The sequence below is a fragment of the Caretta caretta genome, chromosome 6, assembly GCF_965140235.1.
Source record: "Caretta caretta isolate rCarCar2 chromosome 6, rCarCar1.hap1, whole genome shotgun sequence".
Taxonomy (NCBI): domain Eukaryota; kingdom Metazoa; phylum Chordata; order Testudines; family Cheloniidae; genus Caretta; species Caretta caretta.
The window spans coordinates 32,110,741-32,132,968 of NC_134211.1; the positions used below are offsets into that span (position 1 = coordinate 32,110,741).

General features: G+C 41.1%; 1 protein-coding gene across 9 annotated transcripts in view; it reads right to left on the reverse strand.

Moving 5' to 3' along the window:
* The window catches only part of STK33 (serine/threonine kinase 33), a 98,878-nt gene that overhangs the window by 39,267 nt on the left and 37,383 nt on the right, over nt 1-22,228 (reverse strand). For 4 of the 9 annotated variants that reach the window (XM_048854319.2, XM_048854323.2, XM_048854318.2 and 1 more), the window contains 4 exons: nt 15,508-15,785; nt 10,565-10,681; nt 6,875-6,988; nt 5,187-5,291 (listed from right to left, as the gene is read on the reverse strand). In XM_048854319.2, the coding sequence (XP_048710276.1) occupies nt 5,187-5,291; nt 6,875-6,988; nt 10,565-10,681; nt 15,508-15,717 (546 nt within the window). In that variant the 5' untranslated portion in view covers nt 15,718-15,785. Of the gene's footprint in view, nt 1-5,186; nt 5,292-6,874; nt 6,989-10,564; nt 10,682-11,746; nt 11,912-15,507; nt 15,808-22,228 lie in introns of those variants that run through there. The other 5 variants (XM_048854324.2, XM_048854322.2, XM_048854317.2 and 2 more) reach the window with 3 other exon arrangements.

A 22,228-nucleotide genomic window follows, 5' to 3' on the forward strand; every position in this document is an offset into this window, starting at 1 on the left:
TTGCTGGGTCGAATTTGGGGTACTGTGGACGCAATTAGACGGTATTGGCCTCCGGGAGCAATCCCAGAGTGCTCTATTGTGACCGCTCTGGACAGCACTCTCAACTTAGATGCACTGGCCAGGCAGACAGGAAAATGCCCGCGAACTTTTGAATTTCAATTTCCTGTTTGCATGGTCACCTGCAGCTTGCCATGCTGGCCAGAGCTCATCAGCAGAGGTGACCATGCAGAGCTCATCAGCAGAGGTGACCACGATGGAGTTCCAGAATCGCAAAAGAGCTCCAGCATGGACCAAACAGGAGGTACGGGATCTGATCGCTGTATGGGGAGAGGAATCCGTGCTATCAGAACTCCGTTCCAGTTTTCAAAATGCCAAAACATTTGTCAAAATCTCCCAGGGCATGAAGGACAGAGGCCATAACAGGGACCCGAAGCAATGCCGCGTGAAACTGAAGGAGCTGAGGCAAGCCTACCAGAAAACCAAAGAGGCAAACGGCTGCTCCGGGTCAGAGCCCCAAATATGCCACTTTTATGATGAGCTGCATGCCATTTTAGGGGGTTCAGCCACCACTACCCCAGCCGTGTTGTTTGACTCTTTCAACGGAGATGGCAGCAACACAGAAGCAGGTTTTGGGGACGAGGAAGATGATGATGATGAAGTTGTAGATAGCTCACAGCAAGCAAGCGGAGAAACCAGTTTTCCCGACAGCCAGGAACTGTTTCTCACCCTGAACCTGGAGGCAGTCCCCCCCGGACCCACCCAAGGCTGCCGCCTGGACCCGCCAGGTGGAGAAGGGACCTCTGGTGAGTGTACCTTTTAAAACAGTATACATGGTTTAAAAGCAAGCATGTTTAATGATTAATTTGCCCTGGCATTTGCAGCTCTCCTGGATGTACTCCCAAAGCCTTTGCAAAAGGTTTCTGGGGAGGGCAGCCTTATTCCATCCACCATGGTAGGACACTTTACCACACCGGGTCAGTAGCACGTACTCAGGAATCATTGTAGAACAAAGCATTGCAGTGTATGTTTGCTGGCATTCAAACAACATCCGTTCTTTACCTCTCTGTGTTATCCTCAGGAGAGTGACCATTCATGGTCACCTGGTTGAAATAGGGTGCTTTTCTTAAGGGGACATACAGAGGTGCCCGTTCCTGCTGGGCTCTTTGCCTGTGGCTGAACAGAAATGTTCCCCGCTGTTAGCCGGGGGGGTGAGGGGCTAGCCACGTGGTGGGGGGAGGCAAAATACGACCTTGGAACGAAAGCACATGTGCTGTGTATGTAATGTTAACAGCAAGGTTTACTGTGAAAGAGCGTAGCCATTGTTCTAGAAAATGTGTCTTTTTAAATACTACTGCCTCTTTTTTTTTCTCCACCAGCTGCATGTGTTTCAATGATCACAGGATCTTCTCCTTCTCAGAGGCTAGTGAAGATTAGAAGGCGAAAAAAACGCACTTGTGATTAAATGTTCTCTGAGCTCATGGTGTCCTCCCACACTGACATAGCACAGACGACTGCATGGAGGCAGACAATGTCAGAGTGCAGGAAAGCACAGTATGACCGGGAGGAGAAGTGACGGGCTGAAGAGAGTAAGTGGCAGGCTGAAGAGAGGGCTGAAGCTCAAATGTGGCGGCAGTGTGATGAGAGGAGGCAGGATTCAATGCTGAGGCTGCTGGAGAATCAAACCAATATGCTCCAGCATATGGTTGAGCTGCAGGAAAGGCAGCAGGAGCACAGACTGCTGCTACAGCCCCTGTGTAACCAACCGCCCTCCTCCCCAAGTTCCATAGCCTCCTCACCCAGACGCCCAAGAACGCAGTGGGGGGGCCTCCAGCCACCCGGCCACTCCACCCCAGAGGACTGCCCAAGCAACAGAAGGCTGGCATTCAATAAGTTTTAAACGTTTAAAGTGCTGTGTGGCCTTGTCCTTCCCCTTCCCTCCTCCACCACCCCTCCCCGTGCTTCTCTCCTCCACCACCCCTCCTGGGCTACCTTGGTAGTTATCCCCCTCTTTGTGTGATGAATGAATAAAGAATGCATGAATGTGAAGCAACAATGACTTTATTGCCTCTGCAAGCGGTGATTGAAGGGAGGAGGGGAGGGTGGTTAGCTTACAGGGAAGTAGAGTGAACCAAGGGGCGGGGGGTTTCATCATGGAGAAACAAACAGAACTTTCACACCGTAGCCTGGCCAGTCATGAAACTGGTTTTCAAAGCTTCTCTGATGCGCACCGCGCCCTCCTGTGCTCTTCTAACCGCCCTGGTGTCTGGCTGTGCGAAACCAGCAGCCAGGCGATTTGCCTCAACCTCCCACCCCGCCATAAACGTCTCTCCCTTACTCTCACAGATATTATGGAGCGCACAGTGAGCAGTAATAACAGTGGGAATATTGGTTTCGCTGAGGTCTAACGGAGTCAGTAAACTTCGCCAGCGCACTTTTAAATGTCCAAATGCACATTCTACCACCATTCTGCACTTGCTCAGCCTGTAAGTTGAACAGCTCCTACTACTGTCCAGGTTGCCTGTGTATGGCTTCATGAGCCATGGCATTAAGGGGTAGGCTGGGTCCCCAAGGATATATATAGGCATTTCATCGTCCCCAATGGTTATTTTCTGGTCTGGGAATAAAGTCCTTTCTTGCAGCTTTTGAAACAGACCAGAGTTCCTGAAGATGCAAGCGTCATGTACCTTTCCCGGCCATCCCACGTTGATGTTGGTGAAACGTCCCTTATGATCCACCAGTGCTTGCAGCACTATTGAAAAGTATCCCTTGTGGTTTATGTACTCACCGGCTTGGTGCTCCGGTGCCAAGATAGGGATCTAGGTTCCGTCTATGGCCCCACCACAGTTAGGGAATCCCATTGCAGCAAAGTCATCCACTATGACCTGCACATTTCCCAGGGTCACTACCCTTGATATCAGCAGATCTTTGATTGCGTTGGCTACTTGCATTACAGCAGCCCCCACAGTAGATTTGCCCACTCCAAATTGATTCCCGACTGACCGGTAGCTGTCTGGCATTGCAAGCTTCCACGGGGCTATCGCCATTCGCTTCTCAACTGTGAGGGCTGCTCTCATCTTGGTATTCTTGTGCCTCAGGGCAGGGGAAAGCAAGTCACAAAGTTCCATAAAAGTGCCCTTACGCATGCGAAAGTTTCGCAACCACTGGGAATCGTCCCAGACCTGCAACACTATGCGGTCCCACCAGTCTGTGCTTGTTTCCCGAGCCCAGAATCGGCGTTCCACTGCATGAACTTGGCCCATTAGCACCATGATGCCCACATTGCCAAGGCCCCTACTTTCGAGAAGTCCATGTCCTCATCACTCACGTTACCGCGCTGACGTCGCCTACTTGCCCGGTATCGCTTTGCCAGGTTCCGGTGCTGCATATACTGCTGGATAATGCGCAATTGTGTTTAATGTGCTCCTAATTGCCAAAGTGATCTGAGCGGGCTCCATGCTTGCTGTGGTATGGCGTCTGCACAGAAAAAAGGCGGGGAACGATTGTCTGCCGTTGCCCTGACGGAGGGAGGGGCAACTGACGACATGGCTTACAGGGTTGGCTTACAGGGAATTAAAATCAACAAAGGGGGTGGCTTTGCGAGAAACTGAATGGCCCCCTCAAGGATAGAACTCAAAACCTCAAGGATAGAACTCAAAACTGGGTTTGGCAGGCCGTTGATTTCACAGAGAGAAGGAGGAGAAAATGAATACAAAACAAATCTGGTCTATTTCTTGTTTTGAGCCACTTCATCTATCTTTATACATCTTGCTGGCAGCAGACTGTGCAGTACGATTGCTAGCCATCATCATATCCTAGGTCCTCGGCAGAAGATGGTGCAGTATGACGACTAGCCATCATCTTCTGCTGGCTGGAGGTTAAAAGACAGTGCACTGCCGGTAGGACTGAATCGTCACGAGACAAAACTTAAAAGGGAAATGACCTGGCTGAGTCACTCCCATGTTTGCCCAGGCGCCCGATTAAAAGAGCACCCAGGACTACGTCGATGACGGCTACAAGTCATACTGCACTGTCCGCTGCCAAAAGGCAATTAACTGCTGCTGTGTAGCAATGCAGTACCACGTCTGCCAGCACCCAGGAGACATACGGTGACGATTTGCTGAGCGGGCTCCACGCTTGCCGTGGTACGGCGTCTGCACAGGTAACTCAAGAAAAAAGGCGCAAAACGATTGTCTGCCCCTGCTTTCACGGAGGGAGGGAGGGAACGGGGGCCTGATGATATGTACCCAGAACCACCCACGACAATGTTTTAGCCCCATCGGGTACTGGGATTTCTACCCAGAATTCAGATGGGTGGCAGAGACTGCGGGAACTGTGGAATAGCCACCCACAGTGCAACGCTCTGGAAGTCGACGGTTGCCTCGGTACTGTGGACACACTCCGCCAACTACATGCACTGAGAGCACTTGTGTGGGGACACACACAATCGACTGTATAAAAACGCTTTCTACAAAACCGACTTCTATAAATTTGACCTAATTTTGTAGTGTAGACATAAATTCACTCTCAAAAAAGCTTCCATCAAGCTCTGGTCTTCCAGCTATTTCTGAGAAAATGGGACAAATCAAAACTGAAAGCTAGCTTCCAGCTGGGTGTTTTCTGCCTGTAACAAGTGGCAGGGACACACTGCAACCAGTGGACTGCCCCCTCACACAGTGCTACAACAAACATGAGGAGACAAAAAATAAATGTCACTATGACAGTACCAGACTATAAACTAGCTAATCCTGAAAGAAAAGAAAGAATTGGGTTGTGAATTTACAAAAGGAAAAATAATGTAAAACCCAAGGCCAAATCTATGCTAGCCAAACAGAAGAGCTGTCTGCTCCTATTAGAGACAGACACATAAGTAAGTAAGGCCAGCAAGCTAATTCCTTTAAACAGGAAATGACAACACATGGACTTTGATTATCTTTTCAACTGCTGGCAGAAGGATTTATATTTACTGCCTAGAACAGCCTAGAAAAAACTTAGGAAAAATTAAAATGTAAATTTCTCCACAATTTTCTAGTCACCAGTGGTGAGGAGAAATGTCCCATAAGAAAGGGAAGTGTACAAGAAGGCAAGAGGAATTACCTCAGAATGAAGAAAAGAAAGCTTCTACTGATCTCTGCACCTTTCATTAAGTATTAATAGCATTCAGAGTATTGCAATTAATGAACCCTTACCTTAGGGGTCTCAAACACCTCTTCTAAATGTATTATATGCTCATGGTTCACTCTTTTTAAGATGCTCACCTCCCGTTCAAGTAGCTTCACAGCAGAGCTTCCAGCCTTAATTTTAGATGGAAAATGTATTTTACAGAACATGACAATATTCATGATATGACCATATATATGCCATAAGACAATTTCTGTTAAAGGAATCTACAGACTGTGTTAAACAAATGAACATGTCTTACATTTAGAAAAAGAGTTACAAAATAAAGCCTATTGTACTTTGGGGTTGCTACCATTATAGTTTAGCTTTTTCAACTAATAATGTCTTACATTTATATACAGTCTTTCCATCATAAACCTTTCTGAAGCACTTCATAAAATTGTGTGCATGTGTACACATGTGCATACATGTGAGAAGGAAAATAGTAATTACTTTCCCTAAGATGGAAAAAATGTGAAAACACACATATGTGTGAAAATAAAAGGAGTACTTGTGGCACCTTAGAGACTAACACAAGTCCTCCTTTTCTTTTTGCGGATACAGACTAACACAGCTGCTACTCTGAAACCTGTCACATATGTGTGAGAGACACGAAAAGGAATTACTTGACCTAACATGGAAAGAACATGACCACTGTTTAACACACACAGCAACGCTACACAAACATTCAAGACAGAAAATGAAGAAGACTATCAGGGGAATGCAGATAAACAAAACGTAATTACTCAAATTGGAAGCTGGCCAGCTTATTGGAGCTAACATCTCTAATCCAGTGAACATTTGCAAGGGGATCTCAAATGAACACAAATTATTTTTGTCTTGTTCATTATAAAGTAACAAACAGAACACCACCTCTTATTCCACACTGGGCTTTGGCTTAGTACCACGTTGGATGGAAGAATACAACCTACTCATCTTGGAGGTCTCCTATCCAAATATGATCAGACCCAAGCTTACTATTCTTGTCATATGATAAGACATGATTATAAGAACCGTATTTTCCTAACTTGTTTACAGTAACTTAATTAAGGAGAATTAATCATGGTCAGTTTAGCAATTTGATAATGGTAAAACTATGAGCAGTAATACAACAATAGCTCTAAATCTGGATCAGCTAGTAGCCTGTCACACCAAAATAACAGGGGCTGCTAATATTAAAGTTTTAACAGTATTGCACCTTTTCCAGATCTGTCATTCAGCCATAAAAAAGTCTGTTACTGGCTGAAATTTGGCATGCAAGCTCTCAGACTATGTTCATATAGTTTTTTGAATGTAAATCATCATTACAATCAGTTAAGCTAATATTTTGTTTTATTTAGGATTTTTAAAAATTCTCTAGCAAAAAAGAAATAAACTTTAAATGGTATTCACTTAACGCCCAATGTTCTCTAAATAGATTTGGATAATTAAGGGTCTGATCGGGCAACCTTTTTCTTTAGTTGTGACTTCATGTAGGAGTAAGAACCTCAAATTGCATTTTTATATTACATTTTTAATAGTTAAAACTTGATGTGACTCACTTTCAACTACAAGAAACAGATAGCGAGAATATCAACTAAACAGTGAGAGTAAATACATGCACTGATTGCAATGTGAGTTTTGGATACATGGAGATACTGCAGAAACAGATTGGATAGAAAATCAAAGGAAAAGTAAGACAGGTTTAAAATAAATCAGAGATCTACATAATATTTACCTTTTCCCTGTTCACTTTTTTGATTGCCCATTTTTTGCCAGTTTCCTTGTGTGTTACTTCAATTACCACCCCAAAACTGCCTTGTCCTAATTTTCTTCCAAAATAATAGATTTGCTAAGGAAACAGAAACAAGAAAAAGACATTTTGTCTTAAAAACTTTGGTGACAAAATATAGTTGTCACTGTTAAAAGTATCTGAATTGGAATGTTTAAAAGATCTCTTTAACAGGAGATGATGAACCCTGCCCATGTACACCAACATTCATTTTTAAGAGAACACCTGTTCCAATTTTCAATGCCAGTTGATATGAGAGGCTAGACCTGTGATGAGTTATGTAAATCTCAGTATGAATTTTCCATCTGAAAATTTTGAGAATTTTGTTTTTTATCGTCTGACTATTTATTATTCCACAAATTAGAGTGTTGGCCACAGTTACAAAAGAATAATAGATAAGGTAAGTTAAAACAAACATTATGCAGACCTAACACAGGCAAGACTCCTAGCATGTTCAATGGTAGTTTAGCCTTAGAACAGCAGCATTCAAATATGCTACACACAGAAATCACAATTCCTCTATGCTTACAATACATAACAAGAGGAAAATTTAAGTTTCCTGTGTACCTGTGATTTGCAAATTTATATGTAAATAATACAACAGGCTCTGATTAAATGTCTATTGCAATTGCTGGCAGCCTTTCAACTAACTTCAATGCTGACTGGATCAAGTTCTTAATGATTTGAGATCTTAAACATTTTTTTCTTTTAAACAAAAGCTTAGTACTTTAAAGGTGACCAGCAAAGGAAAGTACTGGGTTTGTACTCCAGTTTGATTTCTATTCCAAAGATACAATTTCTAAGACAAGATATTTCTAATGTACTAGGGTCCTGTTATGTTAATCTCAACACATTTCCAAAAAGTAACAAAAACAAATACAAAAGAGAACAACAAATATCTGTTGTGAACCCTTTACAGACTTCTCAGCACACCGACAGATGGATCTTTTGGTTAACTTTTCTGCACTGGCATATAGCCCCAATCAATGAACTGTTTATTTTGGTCTGTTCCTTTTCATAGAGGGGTGGGGGCGCAGGGATGTTCTCTCAGTTAAGAGTAAATTCATTGCTCTAACAAATTAATATCCTGAGACACACGATGGACTGCAAATGAAGTGCTGCACTTCTGACCACACACAGCAGGTCATTTTAGAGCACTGGTTTCTGCACCTTTGAAGCAAAATTCATGGAGAAAACAAATGGGTGAAATTCTGTGGCCTGCGTTGTGCAGGGGGTCAGACTAGATGATCATAGTGGTCCCTTCTGACCTAAATATCTATGAATCTATGAAATCATAGAATCATAGAATATCAGGGTTGGAAGGGACCTCAGCTGGTCATCTAATCCAACCCCCTGCTCAAAGCAGGACCAATCCCCAACTAAATCATCCCAGTCAGGGCTTTGTCAAGCCTGACCTTAAAAATATCTAAGGAAGGAGATTCCACCACCTCCCTAGGTAACGCATTCCAGTGTTTCACCACCCTCCTAGTGAAAAAGTTTTTCCTAATATCCAACCTAAACCTCCCCCACTGCAACTTGAGACCATTACTCCTTGTTCTGTCATCAGCTACCACTGAGAACAGTCTAGATCCATCCTCTTTGGAACCCCCTTTCAGGTAGTTGAAAGCAGCTATCAAATCCCCCCTCATTCTTCTCTTCCGCAGACTAAACAATCCCAGTTCCCTCAGCCTCTCCTCATAAGTCATTTGTTTCATTCCCCTAATCATTTTTGTTGCCCTCCGCTGGACTCCTTCCAATTTTTCCACATCCTTCTTGTAGTGTGGGGCCCAAAACTGGACACAGTACTCCAGATGAGGCCTCACCAGTGTCGAATAGAGGGGAACGATCACGTCCCTCGATCTGCTGGCAATGCCCCTACATATACATCCCAAAATGCCATTGGCCTTCTTGGCAACAAGGGCACACTGTTGACTCATATCCAGCTTCTCATCCACTGTAACCCCAGCTCCTTTTCTGCCGAACTGCTGCAGAGCCATTCGGTCCCTAGTCTGTAGCGGTGCATGAGATTCTTCCGTCCTAAGTGCAGGATTCTGCACTTGTCCTTGTTGAATCTCATCAGATTTCTTTTGGCCAAATCCTCTAATTTGTCTAGGTCCCTCTGTATCCTATCCCTCCCCTCCAGTGTATCTACCTCTCCTCCCAGTTTAGTGTCATCTGCAAACTTGCTGAGGGTGCAATCTACGCCATCCTCCAGATCATTAATGAAGATATTGAACAGAACCGGCCCCAGGACCGACCCTTGGGGCACTCCACTTGATACCGGCTGCCAACTAGACATGGAGCCATTGATCACTACCCGTTGAGCCCGACAATCTAGCCAACTTTCTATCCACCTTATAGTCTATTCATCCAGCCCATACTTCTTTGGCTGGCAAGAATACTGTGGGAGACTGTGTCAAAAGCTTTGCTAAAGTCAAGGAACAACATGTCCACCGCTTTCCCCTCATCCACAGAGCCAGTTATCTCATCATAGAAGGCAATTAGATTAGTCAGGCATGACTTGCCCTTGGTGAATCCATGCTGACTGTTCCTGATCACTTTCCTCTCCTCTAAGTGCTTCAGAATTGATTCCTTGAGGACCTGCTCCATGATTTTTCCAGGGACTGAGGTGAGGCTGACTGGCCTGTAGTTCCCAGGATCCTCCTTCTTCCCTTTTTTAAAGATGGGCACTACATAAGCCTTTTTCCAGTCGTCCGGGACCTCCCCCGATCACCATGAGTTTTCAAAGATAATGGCCAATGGCTCTGCAATCACATCTGCCAACTCCTTTAGCACTCTTGCATGCAGCGCATCCGGCCCCATGGACTTGTGCTTGTCCAGCTTTTCTAAATAGTCCCAAACCACTTCTTTCTCCACAGAGGACTGGTCACCTCCTCCCCATGCTGTGCTGCCCAGTGCAGTAGTCTGGGAGCTGACCTTGTTCGTGAAGACAGAGGCAAAAAAAGCATTGAGTACATTAGCTTTTTGCACATCCTCTGTCACTAGGTTGCCTTCCTCATTCAGTAAGGGGCCCACACTTCCCTTGACTTTCTTCTTGTTGCTAACATACCTGAAGAAACCCTTCTTCATTAACCTTCTTCATAAATCTTCATTAACCAAGCATTTTGAAGTTAGATGATATGAGATGTCTCACTATGTGTTTTCTTCTTTTAGGTTTGAGATAAATGAGCAAGAAGAATGGGATTCAAAAATATCAGGAATACCCCTTTTATTTTGGTACTTGTTAAAAAAAAGGTGTTAGCCTCTCACTTAAACAGGAGGAGAATGACTTTTTGGTATTGGCTTTTTCAAAAGTAGCTGTACAGTGGTAACAGGGAAAGGATCTGGACTCCTCAATAGAGGGGTCTGGCTCCTTGTTAGCTAAATATAGTGAACAGGAGCCTTAAGACAGAAAATCATGACTCAGGTTCCTTTGGCTGAAAAACAGCTGCAATCCATTTTAGGAATAAGGTGCTAAAAGATCAAATTGTTCTTTTTGGGGAAAAAAGGGAAGCTCAAATTCCCAGAAATTATTAAATATTATACAAACAAAGCTAAATGTCTCTATGTGCTGATGCAGAACAGTTAAACCTAAGGTTCAGCAGGATATTATTAATGATAAAAGTGGCTACATACCTGAATAGCCGCTCCATCATCTATTCGTGTGTGAGGAACTTTGCTTTCTGCAGTATTGCTGCGAGTTGACTGGGTGAGCATTTTTCTATAAGGTTCTATTAGCTCTGATTTTGGCATCTTTATACAAAAATATGAAGCATGAAATTAAACTACAATTCATTATTTTAAAAATTCTTAGATTGTTTCAGATATTTCAGTAGACCACCTGCTGCAAGATATGTAGTACACTAAATCACAGTATGTAACAGTTTAAAAGATGAACAAGATTTATAAAACAAGAATTTAAAACCAATTACAGGATTCCACATCACCTAAGATTAATAGTCAATAAACTGAAGTTGCAAAAGTTCAACTTATTGACTATTAATAATTTGGCAAAATATCTATACAGAATTACGTAAAAACCAAGAATAAGTTTTGTCTTTTGCAGGTCTCTATTGCTTGTATTCAATGGGCTATATTCTGTTTTAGTGTAAATGGAACTATTCCATTAAAAGCAGCAGACTTGTATCTGCTTACAGAGGGACAGGAAGTGGCTCAAAAACTTGATCACAATAACCACATTTAATAACATGGCATCTTTATACACAATTTACTTTACTGGGCTGTTCAAAGTGGTGCCAAAATATTATGGAAATATCATATGGTCCTACACTCCCAATTTTAATCTGTGTTTTTGAATTTCTCTCAAACAAAATGATCACACTAGAGTTCCTAGTGAAGCTGGTCAGAAAATTTTCGACTAACCAGGTTTTTGTCAGAAAATACAGATGTATCGAATCCAAAACTTTTTGTGGGAATGTACCAATTTTGACAAAATTTCATCAGGAAATGGTTTTGCAGGTCCAGGACGAACTTTCTAGTCAAAACTACAAGGAAGAGGGGGAGGGGTTTCAACCACTCACTTAAGATGTGGGAGACCCAGATTCAAGTCCCTAGTCTGAATCTATTGGCTATTCTGAGTGGGTCTCTCAGTCTCTCCTATTACAGCTATTCCACTTCGTATAAATAAATATTCATTGGGCCAGAGAGAGAGAAAGGGAGAGAGACGGACTACAGCCCAGTGGTTAGAGCACTCACCTGGGATGTAGTAAATTCGGATTGAAGTTCCTGTTCCAATAAATATTTAATTATTGATACAAAGTGGGACAGCTCCAACAGGAGAGATTGAGAAAGACCCACCTCAGAAAACCAAATAGTCTGGTGGGTAGGGCATACATCTGGGATATGGAAGATCCATGCTCAAGTCCCTGGTCTGAATCAGCATATTCCGGGATGGTGCACTCTCTCTTCTTTGAAAAACTTGAAAAGGTCTTGGTTTCCTCCCAGTACCGAACAGGAAAATTTCTGAAATCTCAAAAAAGTTAATGCAATGAGCAAACCATTTCCTGCCCAGTTCTAGATCCTAGCAATTTGATTCTCAATCATTTAATTTCTTGGGTGGTAGAGTACAGGAGTGCCACAGACACATTTAAATCTTTTGTGGAGGTAAACATTACAGCCATTTGCCAAAATTAATGACCAAGGCAAGCACTTAAGTACTTAGCTGTAGACATGCATTGATGTCAGTCATACTAGTCACATACTTGAAGGCAAGTACTTACTCATGTGCCCAAAGTTAAACATGTGCCTGTGTGCTTTACTAAATTGAGACCTGAATGAAGAGGTCATAACACTCTTAAACAGAGGAAAAAGAAAAGGAGTACTTGTGGCACCTTAGAGACTAACACATTTATTAGAGCATAAGCTTTCGTGAGCTACAGCTCACTTCATCGGATGCATACAGTCAGAGGAGTTTAACTATGTTTAAAAATGATTGTGTGTTGGGGACAGAGCCGTCCTTAGGATTTATGGGCCCTATGCAGTATTATTGAACTGGTGCCCTTATGCCTGATGGCAACCTGGGCTCACATGTGTATTTTAGATAAAGGTGGTCTTTTGAAGGATTTATTTAAAAAAATAAATGTCTGAAGATCCAAGCATTTAAGGCTAAAGATGAATACTCAGATTGTGCATTTAAAAATCTATGGAATGATTTTTTAGAGATGGGATTTTATAATCTTCAGCAACACACTACCAAAATATTTTTAAAGCAAATTTTAAACTAAGGTCCTGTACACTAACATGTTCTGAGTAAATATTATAGTAATCCACAACTGTTTTTGTCACTAAATTCAGGCATTGACAGTATATACCTGGGGGTTGGCAAATGCCTGTTAAATGGCTTCATTACCACTTGAATGGCTCTTTAACGAAAAGAAAAGGAGGACTTGTGGCACCTTAGAGACTAACAAACTTATTTGAGCATAAGCTTTCGCGAAAGATGTAAATAAATTTGTTAGTCTCTAAGGTGCCACAAGTCCTCCTTTTCTTTTTGCGGATACAGACTAACAGGGCTGCTACTCTGAAACCTGTCATTATGCAAGGCTCTTTAACAGTTTCAATGTTGTGCTAATAGGTCTGGCAGGCTGGAAGCCTTTTTCACTTTTAAGTACTAGATCCCCTCCGGAGAAAGACTCACCAGGCTGCAGCAACCAGCTGTGGTGGGAGCCTGCAGCAAGGGTCAGAACAGGGATAGGAAGAAGCGGGCGGGTGGACACTAAGACCCAGGGGTGCCCCAAATTTTCAGGTACCCTACTCAGCCGTGTATGCTGCATATGCCTAAGGACAGCCCTGGTTGGGGACACAAAAATTCTTCCCATATAGCTGGTGACTGAATAGGAGTGAAATAGCGATGAATGCAGGCCTTAGTATGAATGGTCCAACAAGTGCCCTTGACTTTCCTGGTCATAAACTGACCTACAGAAACAGCTTCAAGTGGTAACAACTCATTTTACTCATATACTAAGGTGATGGACACCATATAAATGCTTGTTATAAATAAAATAAATAATTATCTGCAATAATTATGCCTGAAAAGAAAAATATGCTTTCAATTGATGCGATATGTTACAAAATTGTTTGAAATAAAGTACTGTTATGTGAATCTGATACTGAATTAAAAAATAAAAAGGGTTTCTTATATTTTAAAAGATGATCGCCATTCTCATGCAATTTCCTCATTTATTTTCAAGCACCACATAACTCCTGGCAGGCCTAGCGCTGGATATTTCCTATATACCTGTGGCCAAATAGTCACTATAGGTTTACCATATATACAATTGCTATTTCTAACAGAGATTATTCTACAATATTATCAGATACTCTACACTATTTAAGTAGTGAGGGAATAACTGAGGCTGAATGTATTTTAGCTTTCTTTGCTAAACACATTTCCTGTTTTGTACCCCCACTTACAGAAATGCTGGAAAAAAGTCACCGATGGTATCTTCAGATATGACTGATTTAAGAGGATACTGAGTTTGTGTCTATCAATTTAGAAGTGTTTCTTTAAAGGGGACCCATTTATGTTAATATATTTCAAATGATGGATTTTCTTCTGGCATTCAGTTTTAAGTGCTTTTTCATTTTATTCTTTTCAGATCTATATTTAATACAAACTCCTCCAATAAAAGCTTTTAAAGCTTCCAGTTGTACAATTTTAGAACCTTCAGTATTAGAGAGATTATGTTCTGAGATAAATATGTCCCCAATAAATGCATTAACTACTGCAGGAACAATACTTAAAGAAAGAAATTCTGTACATCAATAAGAATGGCCTAAAGAGAAATTAAAGACAGACAGTCAAGTTAAAAACCATATTTTGTCTGAATTTTTTACCTACTATTATACAGCATATAATTATTATGTACTATTAAAACATTTAAGATTACTATAATTGAAAGAGATTAGAGGGGAAAATAAACTGACCAACATATTCAAACCTGGATGCCTAAAGGTTCCTACATCAAAAGCCTGATTTTCAAATGTGCACACAACAGTTCTATCGACTTCAAGGGAATTTGTGAGTACTCAGCTCTTCTGAAAATTAGACCACTTCTATTTAAAGCCTTGATTCAACAAAAGCTATTAAGCATGTGCCTTAGTCCGTCCTTGTTCAGGATGTGATTCAACAAACCATCCTTTAGCAAAGAACTTCAGCTTCTGCTTTACTGAATTGGGTCAAGGAGGCCTACATATGGAGTTTTCTAGATTGTTTACTACATGCATTACCAGCACCTCATTTACAGTGAATTTCACTGTATAATCTAACAGACACATTTCTTAGGGCTACAATGTAATTTGTCTCAGAGTACTACAACTCCTTGGCCTATCTCTTAGGGAGGTGGGGGAAAAAAAAGTCCTCTAGAACAAGGGTTTACTCATCATTTGTTTACAACTTCGGTTAAAAATGATATAATTCTGTATTCATATGGTATAATCTTCAATCTGAGTTAAATGTACATCATAGTATATGAATAACTTAGCACTTATAAACCACTTTGCAGTTTCAAAGCATTAACTAATTAATCCCATTAAATCCATTTAATATGTAACCTTTTCATGTCTCTTGAGGTAAGATATTAACACTACATTTCCTTCAAAAGAAAAAAAATCAGGAATTTACATGTTTTAATATATTAGATTAATTTGTTCTGCAAATTTTCTACTAAAAGTATTAGATTTTTTTTAATAGTGAAACAGCTTCTTCCGTATAATTGGTCCTATATAGATATGGTCAAGCATAATGTGTTATATCATACTCTTCTCAAGCTATCCAAAATTTCTAGAGAACCAAGATTTTTTTAAAACCATTGCAGATTGTTACATGCAGTATATAAGAGCTAGGAATTATTATTATTATTAGGTATAAGGCTTCAAAAACATTGTGAACAGGGAAGATGTTTTAGAATGTAGTTAGAATCTGGGCCATTCTACTATACACGCTTATGAGGGCACACTGGGAAATACAGTCCTATTTGTTCAAGCAGAAATGAGCACTAATTATTATGAAATAAAACCTTGGTGGAAAGGAATGGTATCTCTAAACCCAATCTGCTCACCTCTGTTACAAGAGAGATTTGTTCCTCTGACTGGTGACGCAAGGTGTCATCATGGGAACTTGAAAACTCAGATATCTCTAGCAGAGCACTTCCGGAGCACACTGGACCCTTGTTGCAATTGGGGCAAAAAAATACAACACCACTTGGTTGAAATGAAGCGGAGCACTTGATGCATTTTATGGTCTTCTTGCCCTGGCTGAGATCAGTCATCTGTTCAGTGTTGTAGAACTTGTTGTGCAAATTAAATGGTAGCACAAAGACTGGCAGGAGTGTGTCCACTGTTGAAGGAAGAACAAAAAGCTGAGGAGAAGAAGGGGAAGGTCACAATTAGTGAATTTGTGGCACAAACTTATGTTCTGATTATGAATGTCTGCCACACTGAGAAGGAACTAGACTGGTACAACACAATATACTGGTTTGTACAGCAGATCTGCAAAAACAGACGTTGTAGTTAAGAAAATTTTCCTTCAGCTTTTCTTCTCACGCTTGGCACATTCAGGGAATCATAGAAATTGGAGATGGGAAAAATAAATTCCTGATTACCAATGCAAGATTGTTTTCCACATTTATTTTCTAGTTGTTTCTTTTTCATAAATGGGATATAACACATTTGTTAAAATACTTCAAAATACTTAATTAAACCTAACTAATTGTAATTGGCATATTTATATTCTTATTTTGACAAATAAAATATGCAGAATTTTCAAATATTGTGTGCAGAATTTTTAATTTTTTGGCACAGAATTCCCCCAGGAGTAACTACTACCGGGGAAAGGGGCATGAAGGAGGGCTTTAATGGTGGTCATGAAATAGTTTTGCTCACTTAAAAGAGAAATATTTTGCTCATTTTTTTAGAAAGGGCCAACATTAAATGTTATTCTACATTTCCTGCCTGGTTCATGGTTTTTGCAAGCCGGCATACTGTGGAATGGTGCTTATCGGATTAGTCTCCTTTCTCGGCTGATCAGTGAACTGAAGGATAAATTTCTGGTTAACATTATCAATTAAACTATGCAGAAAAGGAGGGATATGGTTTTACAAAACCTTCATGGATCTTTCTATCTGGCAAAAACAGACCAGAGGAAATAGTTTAAAAAGTGGAACAGAAAAAGAAAAAAGAAAAGGACCTGCTGCTACTGTAAATCAAAGTACTTCCAACAGTGGAAAACACTGATCCTACGATTGGCTTCTTGCCTGAGACTTCTTTTTCCATACACTTTAATCATGTTCAAAGAGTCATGTGACCTTCCATGCAGCCTTTAGTATATCAGTAGAACAGGCCAAGACAGGCCAGCCCTAAAAAGTTTCCGATGCTTTATTAGTCCCTTAAACTACAGGCTATTGCAGGGGATCTGATCAGTCAATTAGAGATGAACAATAAGTGACAGAGAGCTTTATTTATCACAAGTAGAAAAATGAGAAAGGCGAAAGGGGAATCCATGGGACAGCAATCCTAGTGCACACAGGGTGTGACATTACACTCCATATTCTTTATGGAAATATGCTTATGATATGATATGACATAACTGAGATGTACTTCATGCAAGCTGGCTCATGTAAGATATCACTGGAAAGGTTATGATTTACTGGATGCGATTATCCAATTTGCATGCCTGTATCATTTCTGCATCTGAAGTTAGGAATATTGACTATGTATCTCTATTTCAAATGGGCTACTTTGGGCATCATCCCCCAACTAGCCCTTCAGGTACAAAAATGAGAAAGCCAAACTGTGCTAATGGCCCATTGGCAGAAACAATGGACTGTAAAAGAGCTTAGTCTTCCTGTGGATGCTCCAGACAACCTAAGATAAATGGTGACCACAGCCCTGCAGAGAAATGGGTTCGAGTCACCTGGTACTGAATACCCCACCTCCCCTTTTGGAATGCAAGTGGGGTAACCAGACAGCAAGTGTGAAAAATCAGGACGGGGGTTGGGGGTAATAGGAGCCTATATAAGAAAAAGACCCAAAAATCGGGACTGTCCCTATAAAATCGGGACATCTGGGCACCCTAAATGCAAGTGGTTTTCCATTGGAAGACAAAGCGTTCCTGCCTTACACAAGAGCTATGTAAGGCAGGGGAGTGACATCATCAGGGTTCTCCTCTGCTTCCCCACCCAAAGAGACACTGAAAAACACTGGAAGCAAGAACAGAACTGGGGGGAGAAGGGTTAACCCCAAGCTGGAAGGGCATCTAGCTTGTCAGTAATAATACCTGAGGTGAGACCAGTGCAGCTGCCTTTCAAGACTGTCTGTAATCTGCCTGCAACAATATCTAGCGTGAAAAATTACTATTTGTAACCAATTTCTTTAGCGAAACAAGCTTAGTTTGTGTGTTTTGTTTTATTTGCTTAGTAATCTGCTTTGTTCTGTTTGCTATCTTTCAACCACTTAAAATTCACTTTTTGTAGTTAATAAACGTATTTCTTGTTTATCATATAACCCTGTTTGTGCAATGCATATTTGGGGGAGGGGAGCGGGTAAGAGGCTGTTCATTACTTCCTCCACATTGAGGGAGGAGGCGGATTTCATAATATACCTTTGGGTCTACACTCCAAGAGAGGTAGACACCTGAGTGCTGGGGCAAGTCCCTTAAGTGGAGTCTTCCCAGAGCTGATCTCAGTATCTGTGTCGTTCTGCAGTTGGGTGTGGCCCTGCCTGTATGTGTGCTAGAGGAGGCTTAAAAGCGTAGCTCAGCAAGACAGGTAAAAAGGGAGCCCAGGCTGGCAAAACAGGCAGGCTCAGTGGTACCTCAGCACATCAGGTGGCATCTTGAAGGGGGGCAAGCTGTCACACAGGGTAGTTGTTAGATTTATCTAGTCTCTACTCTTACCAATAAAAACAAAACATAAGGATTTAAGATCCAAACTCCTAATTTAAAAATATAATGTATTCACATCCTCAAATACTCTAACACACAATTCCTGACATTAATATCAGCTCCTGTTTCTACCAAATTATGAAAAATGTAAGTTTTATATAACTAAAAAAGCTTTTGTGGAGAAAGGAGAGAAATTGTGTGGTTTTTTTTTAAATATAGCAGGGCAATAGGGTACATGTGGTGCAAATTGGGAAATAGCAGAGGGAGAAGAAAAAGTAAATAATTCACATGTGAGTATGCTAGCAACAGGCACCTAGAAGCATAAGGAACGTTTTTCTCATATACTTGTAGCTGTCTATTTTTGCCACTGTGAATTAAAAGTGTGATCAAAGCACAATCTGAATGTACTTTTCCTTTACAACTCAAACGTGTTTTTAAGTGCTTTTGATCAAAGTTAACAACTGTGAGGGATCCAGGAGAGACTGGAACTCAGGGATACATACAATTGCTATTTGGCAAGGCAGGTATATTAATAGCCACTTTTTCTATTTGTGAAAAGAGGAATGTTCACACACTTGAAATTTCAGCTTTCTAGTGGGTAAAAGTATTAACTTCTATTTCTCACAGGCCATGAAATATTGGACCTTAAATATGCATCTCATGAATATGTTGCATTTTCTTTTACTTCAATTTCAACATGATTTTAGCAGCTATGGTACTCAGATTTCAATGTTATTTAAGCTGCTAAAATCATGTTGGAAATTTCAATGCTATTGCTTATTAATCTCCAATCTGAGCAGATCTGCTTCTAAACCTCACAACTGCCAACCCAACAATAACTGACTTCCTCTGTGGCCTCAAGAAAGTCATTTCACTTCTCTGCCTCATTTTCCTTATCTGTTAAATTAAGATGATTCTACTTCCCATACGACATTGTTGTCAGTGTTTGGTAAATGTTAATGTCTGCAAAATACTTTAAACAGAAAGTGCAATACAGGTGCTATATTATTATTTTGACGTGCTATTGTTATTTTATCTGTAATATGACAGCACCTAGAAAACCCAAATTACTTACTAAGACTCATTCTAGTGAACCCGCAAATACTTTTAGGTTCAATATGTTTTTCTTAATTCTGGTACTGGGGCATTCATTAAAAAGAGAAGAACTAAATCCTTGCCGCTTGCTAATGAAAAACCTATCAGATGTTCAAAATAAAGCTAGCAATAATCATAGCTAGCATACTCTCAGCAGGATGACCCAAGCCAACAGAGAAGTTGACAGAAATCTTGTTCTCTGAAGCACTGAACAGGAAAAAAATAAAATGCATCTAGTAGCATTTGTTTACCAGTCTGTGATCATGCACTGCAAAGCTGATCCTGCCAATTAATCAAGTAATATATAAGCATGCATAGAAGGATATTTGCATTCATGAGTAGCTACGGGGGTACTTAGTAATACATACTGTATGTACGCCTACAGAAAAGACCGTCCAACTCTGTTTTAAAATTAATGTGAAAGTGGCATTTTTATATTAGACACCAACATAACTTCTCCCCTACTTACTAGCCATTTTTCTTAGAGGCTTGCAATTTTCTTCTTTCATCTTGGCTCCTTTGTAGGCAGCACAGGTAGAATGTTAGACCAAGAAGGTGAAGCACTTCTATATTACATTGTACCAAATCTTTAAACAGGTTCACTATCAGTAATTCACAGCCGTAAAAGTACAACGTGTAAAAAATACCATTAAAACTGGTGAAAGCAGGCCATCCAATATTTTTAATTGAGCAGGTTAAATTATCACACTTAAGAGATACGCCGAAGCACTTTTAGGTGCTATTACTACTCACAACCAATTTTTCTAGGACAACAAAAGCCAAATTAAAATAACCACAGACAAATCCTGTCATTGATTCCCCTGATCTATAACAGACAGTCAGGACATGACTCTTGAACTGGAAGATTGTCTATTTATAGTGCAATATACTTATTGTCTACTTACAGTGCAAGTGAAGATTGTCTATTTATAGTGCAACTCTTTGTTGTTAATTTGACTATTTTGGTGTCATCATAATTTTGTTTAAAAAACTGTTAACTGAGCCAAACAAGTGGCACAGATTGATGCATACACACATCTGTTTGCCTGGTTTTGAAATGAAGTGCACTGTAGTACCAAGTAAAAGGTTAGGTTTGGGAGCAACACTTTGGTTCCAAGTTTACAAAACCAGAGAGACCAGACAAATTGTTGATATCTCTGACAGGATGGTTTTGCTCTTTAACAGTCTGTCTTTTTTATGTTGTCCCACTGGAATTCTGTTCTTCCCTGTGTTTTTTCTTTTGTTTTGTGTGGTGTGAGTGTGATATGAAGTGTGCAGTGTAGACAGGTTTTTTTAATCCCATCAGTCACTGCAGTGTTCTTCTTATCCTTCCCAGAAAATAAGGAAAAATGGCAAATACATCCTCCTGTGTAAAAGCTAATGGCGGTGGTCAAGTTGCTAATGACTGGAACAGCCATGTCAGCCAAGCCCTGGGGTACAGGAACAGGAAAAAATGCAGAAATCTCAAGAGAAAGAAAACTACCCATAAAAGTTTTCGTTCAGAGCTGACTAGTGGCCATGAAATTATTCTGGGCTAAGATCCCATTTTCATTATTTAGGGTAACTTTGTTGTGTCTGGGTACATTTTGGTTTTGGTTCATTTCTCTATGGTGAGGTAGAGATAGATATAAAAATTCTATTTTCTTTTCTGGAGCACCCATTTTCTTTATAAGCCACCACCACTTGGTCTCTGTGACCATGATATCTTTGGATTTCAAAAGACAAAAGACCATTGTCTAAGTGCTGCTTACAAAGTGATTGTTGAAGCAGTATTAACTGCAGCCCAAGATGACTGCTGAAGCAGCATTATCTGCAGCCTTAGCAGAGGCTATTTATTCCACCCACCTATAGTGAGTAACCCAACGATACAGGTGATAGTATTATGGCAGGGGACAGGATCGACACTTTGGGGAGAAGGAAATCATTGGCCTCAGCTCACCATCTACAGCTATAGAGAAAAACAAAGAAGAAAACTCAAAAAGAGGGGGAAATGATTAGCCATAGCAAGCCAAAGCAACTACACCTACCAGAAACTAATTTTATCTTATTAGAGTACTGCTTTTCACATACATGCCAGATATGGAAATATTTCTCTTCAGCACCTACTTATTAACTATGCTTGCAAGTGTGCTTGTTACTGTCCAAAAATGACAATACTTTAACTCCAACTTAAATATAAAGAATGCAACATTCAGCCACACAAAGCAATGGAGTGGATCAACCACACAGGCACAAATGAATAATTAACTCGGAGATATCAACTAATAACTTTTCTCCTACAAAGTGTTACTGTCTGTTGTTTTATTTAAAGTACATAATCATGTCAATTTTTTGTCTGCAGAGATCAAACATTTTAGGGTGCAATGTTAAGCATTCCCCAAATATCCAGAGAAGAATAATCTGGAAGTCCAACCAAAAATGAAAGCCATCATCTAGACCAGGGGTGGGCAAACTTTTTGGCCCCAGGGCCACACTGGGGTGCAAAACTATATGAAGGGCCAGGTAGGGAAGGCTGTGCCTCCCCAAACAGCCTGGCCCCCACCCCCTATCCCGCCCCGACTGCCCCCCTCAGAATCCACCCCCCCCGCTCCTTGTCCCCTGATGGGACCCCCGCCCATAACCGCCCCCCAGGACCCTCCCATGTAACCCCCCTCCCCCCCCCAAGAACCTCTGTCCTATCCAACCGCCCCTGTTCCCCTTCCCAACCGCCACCCCCGAACCTCTGCCCCATCCAACTGCCCCCATCCTCTGACTGCCCCCTGGGATTCCCTGCCCCTTACCCAACCCCCTTACCATGCTGCTCA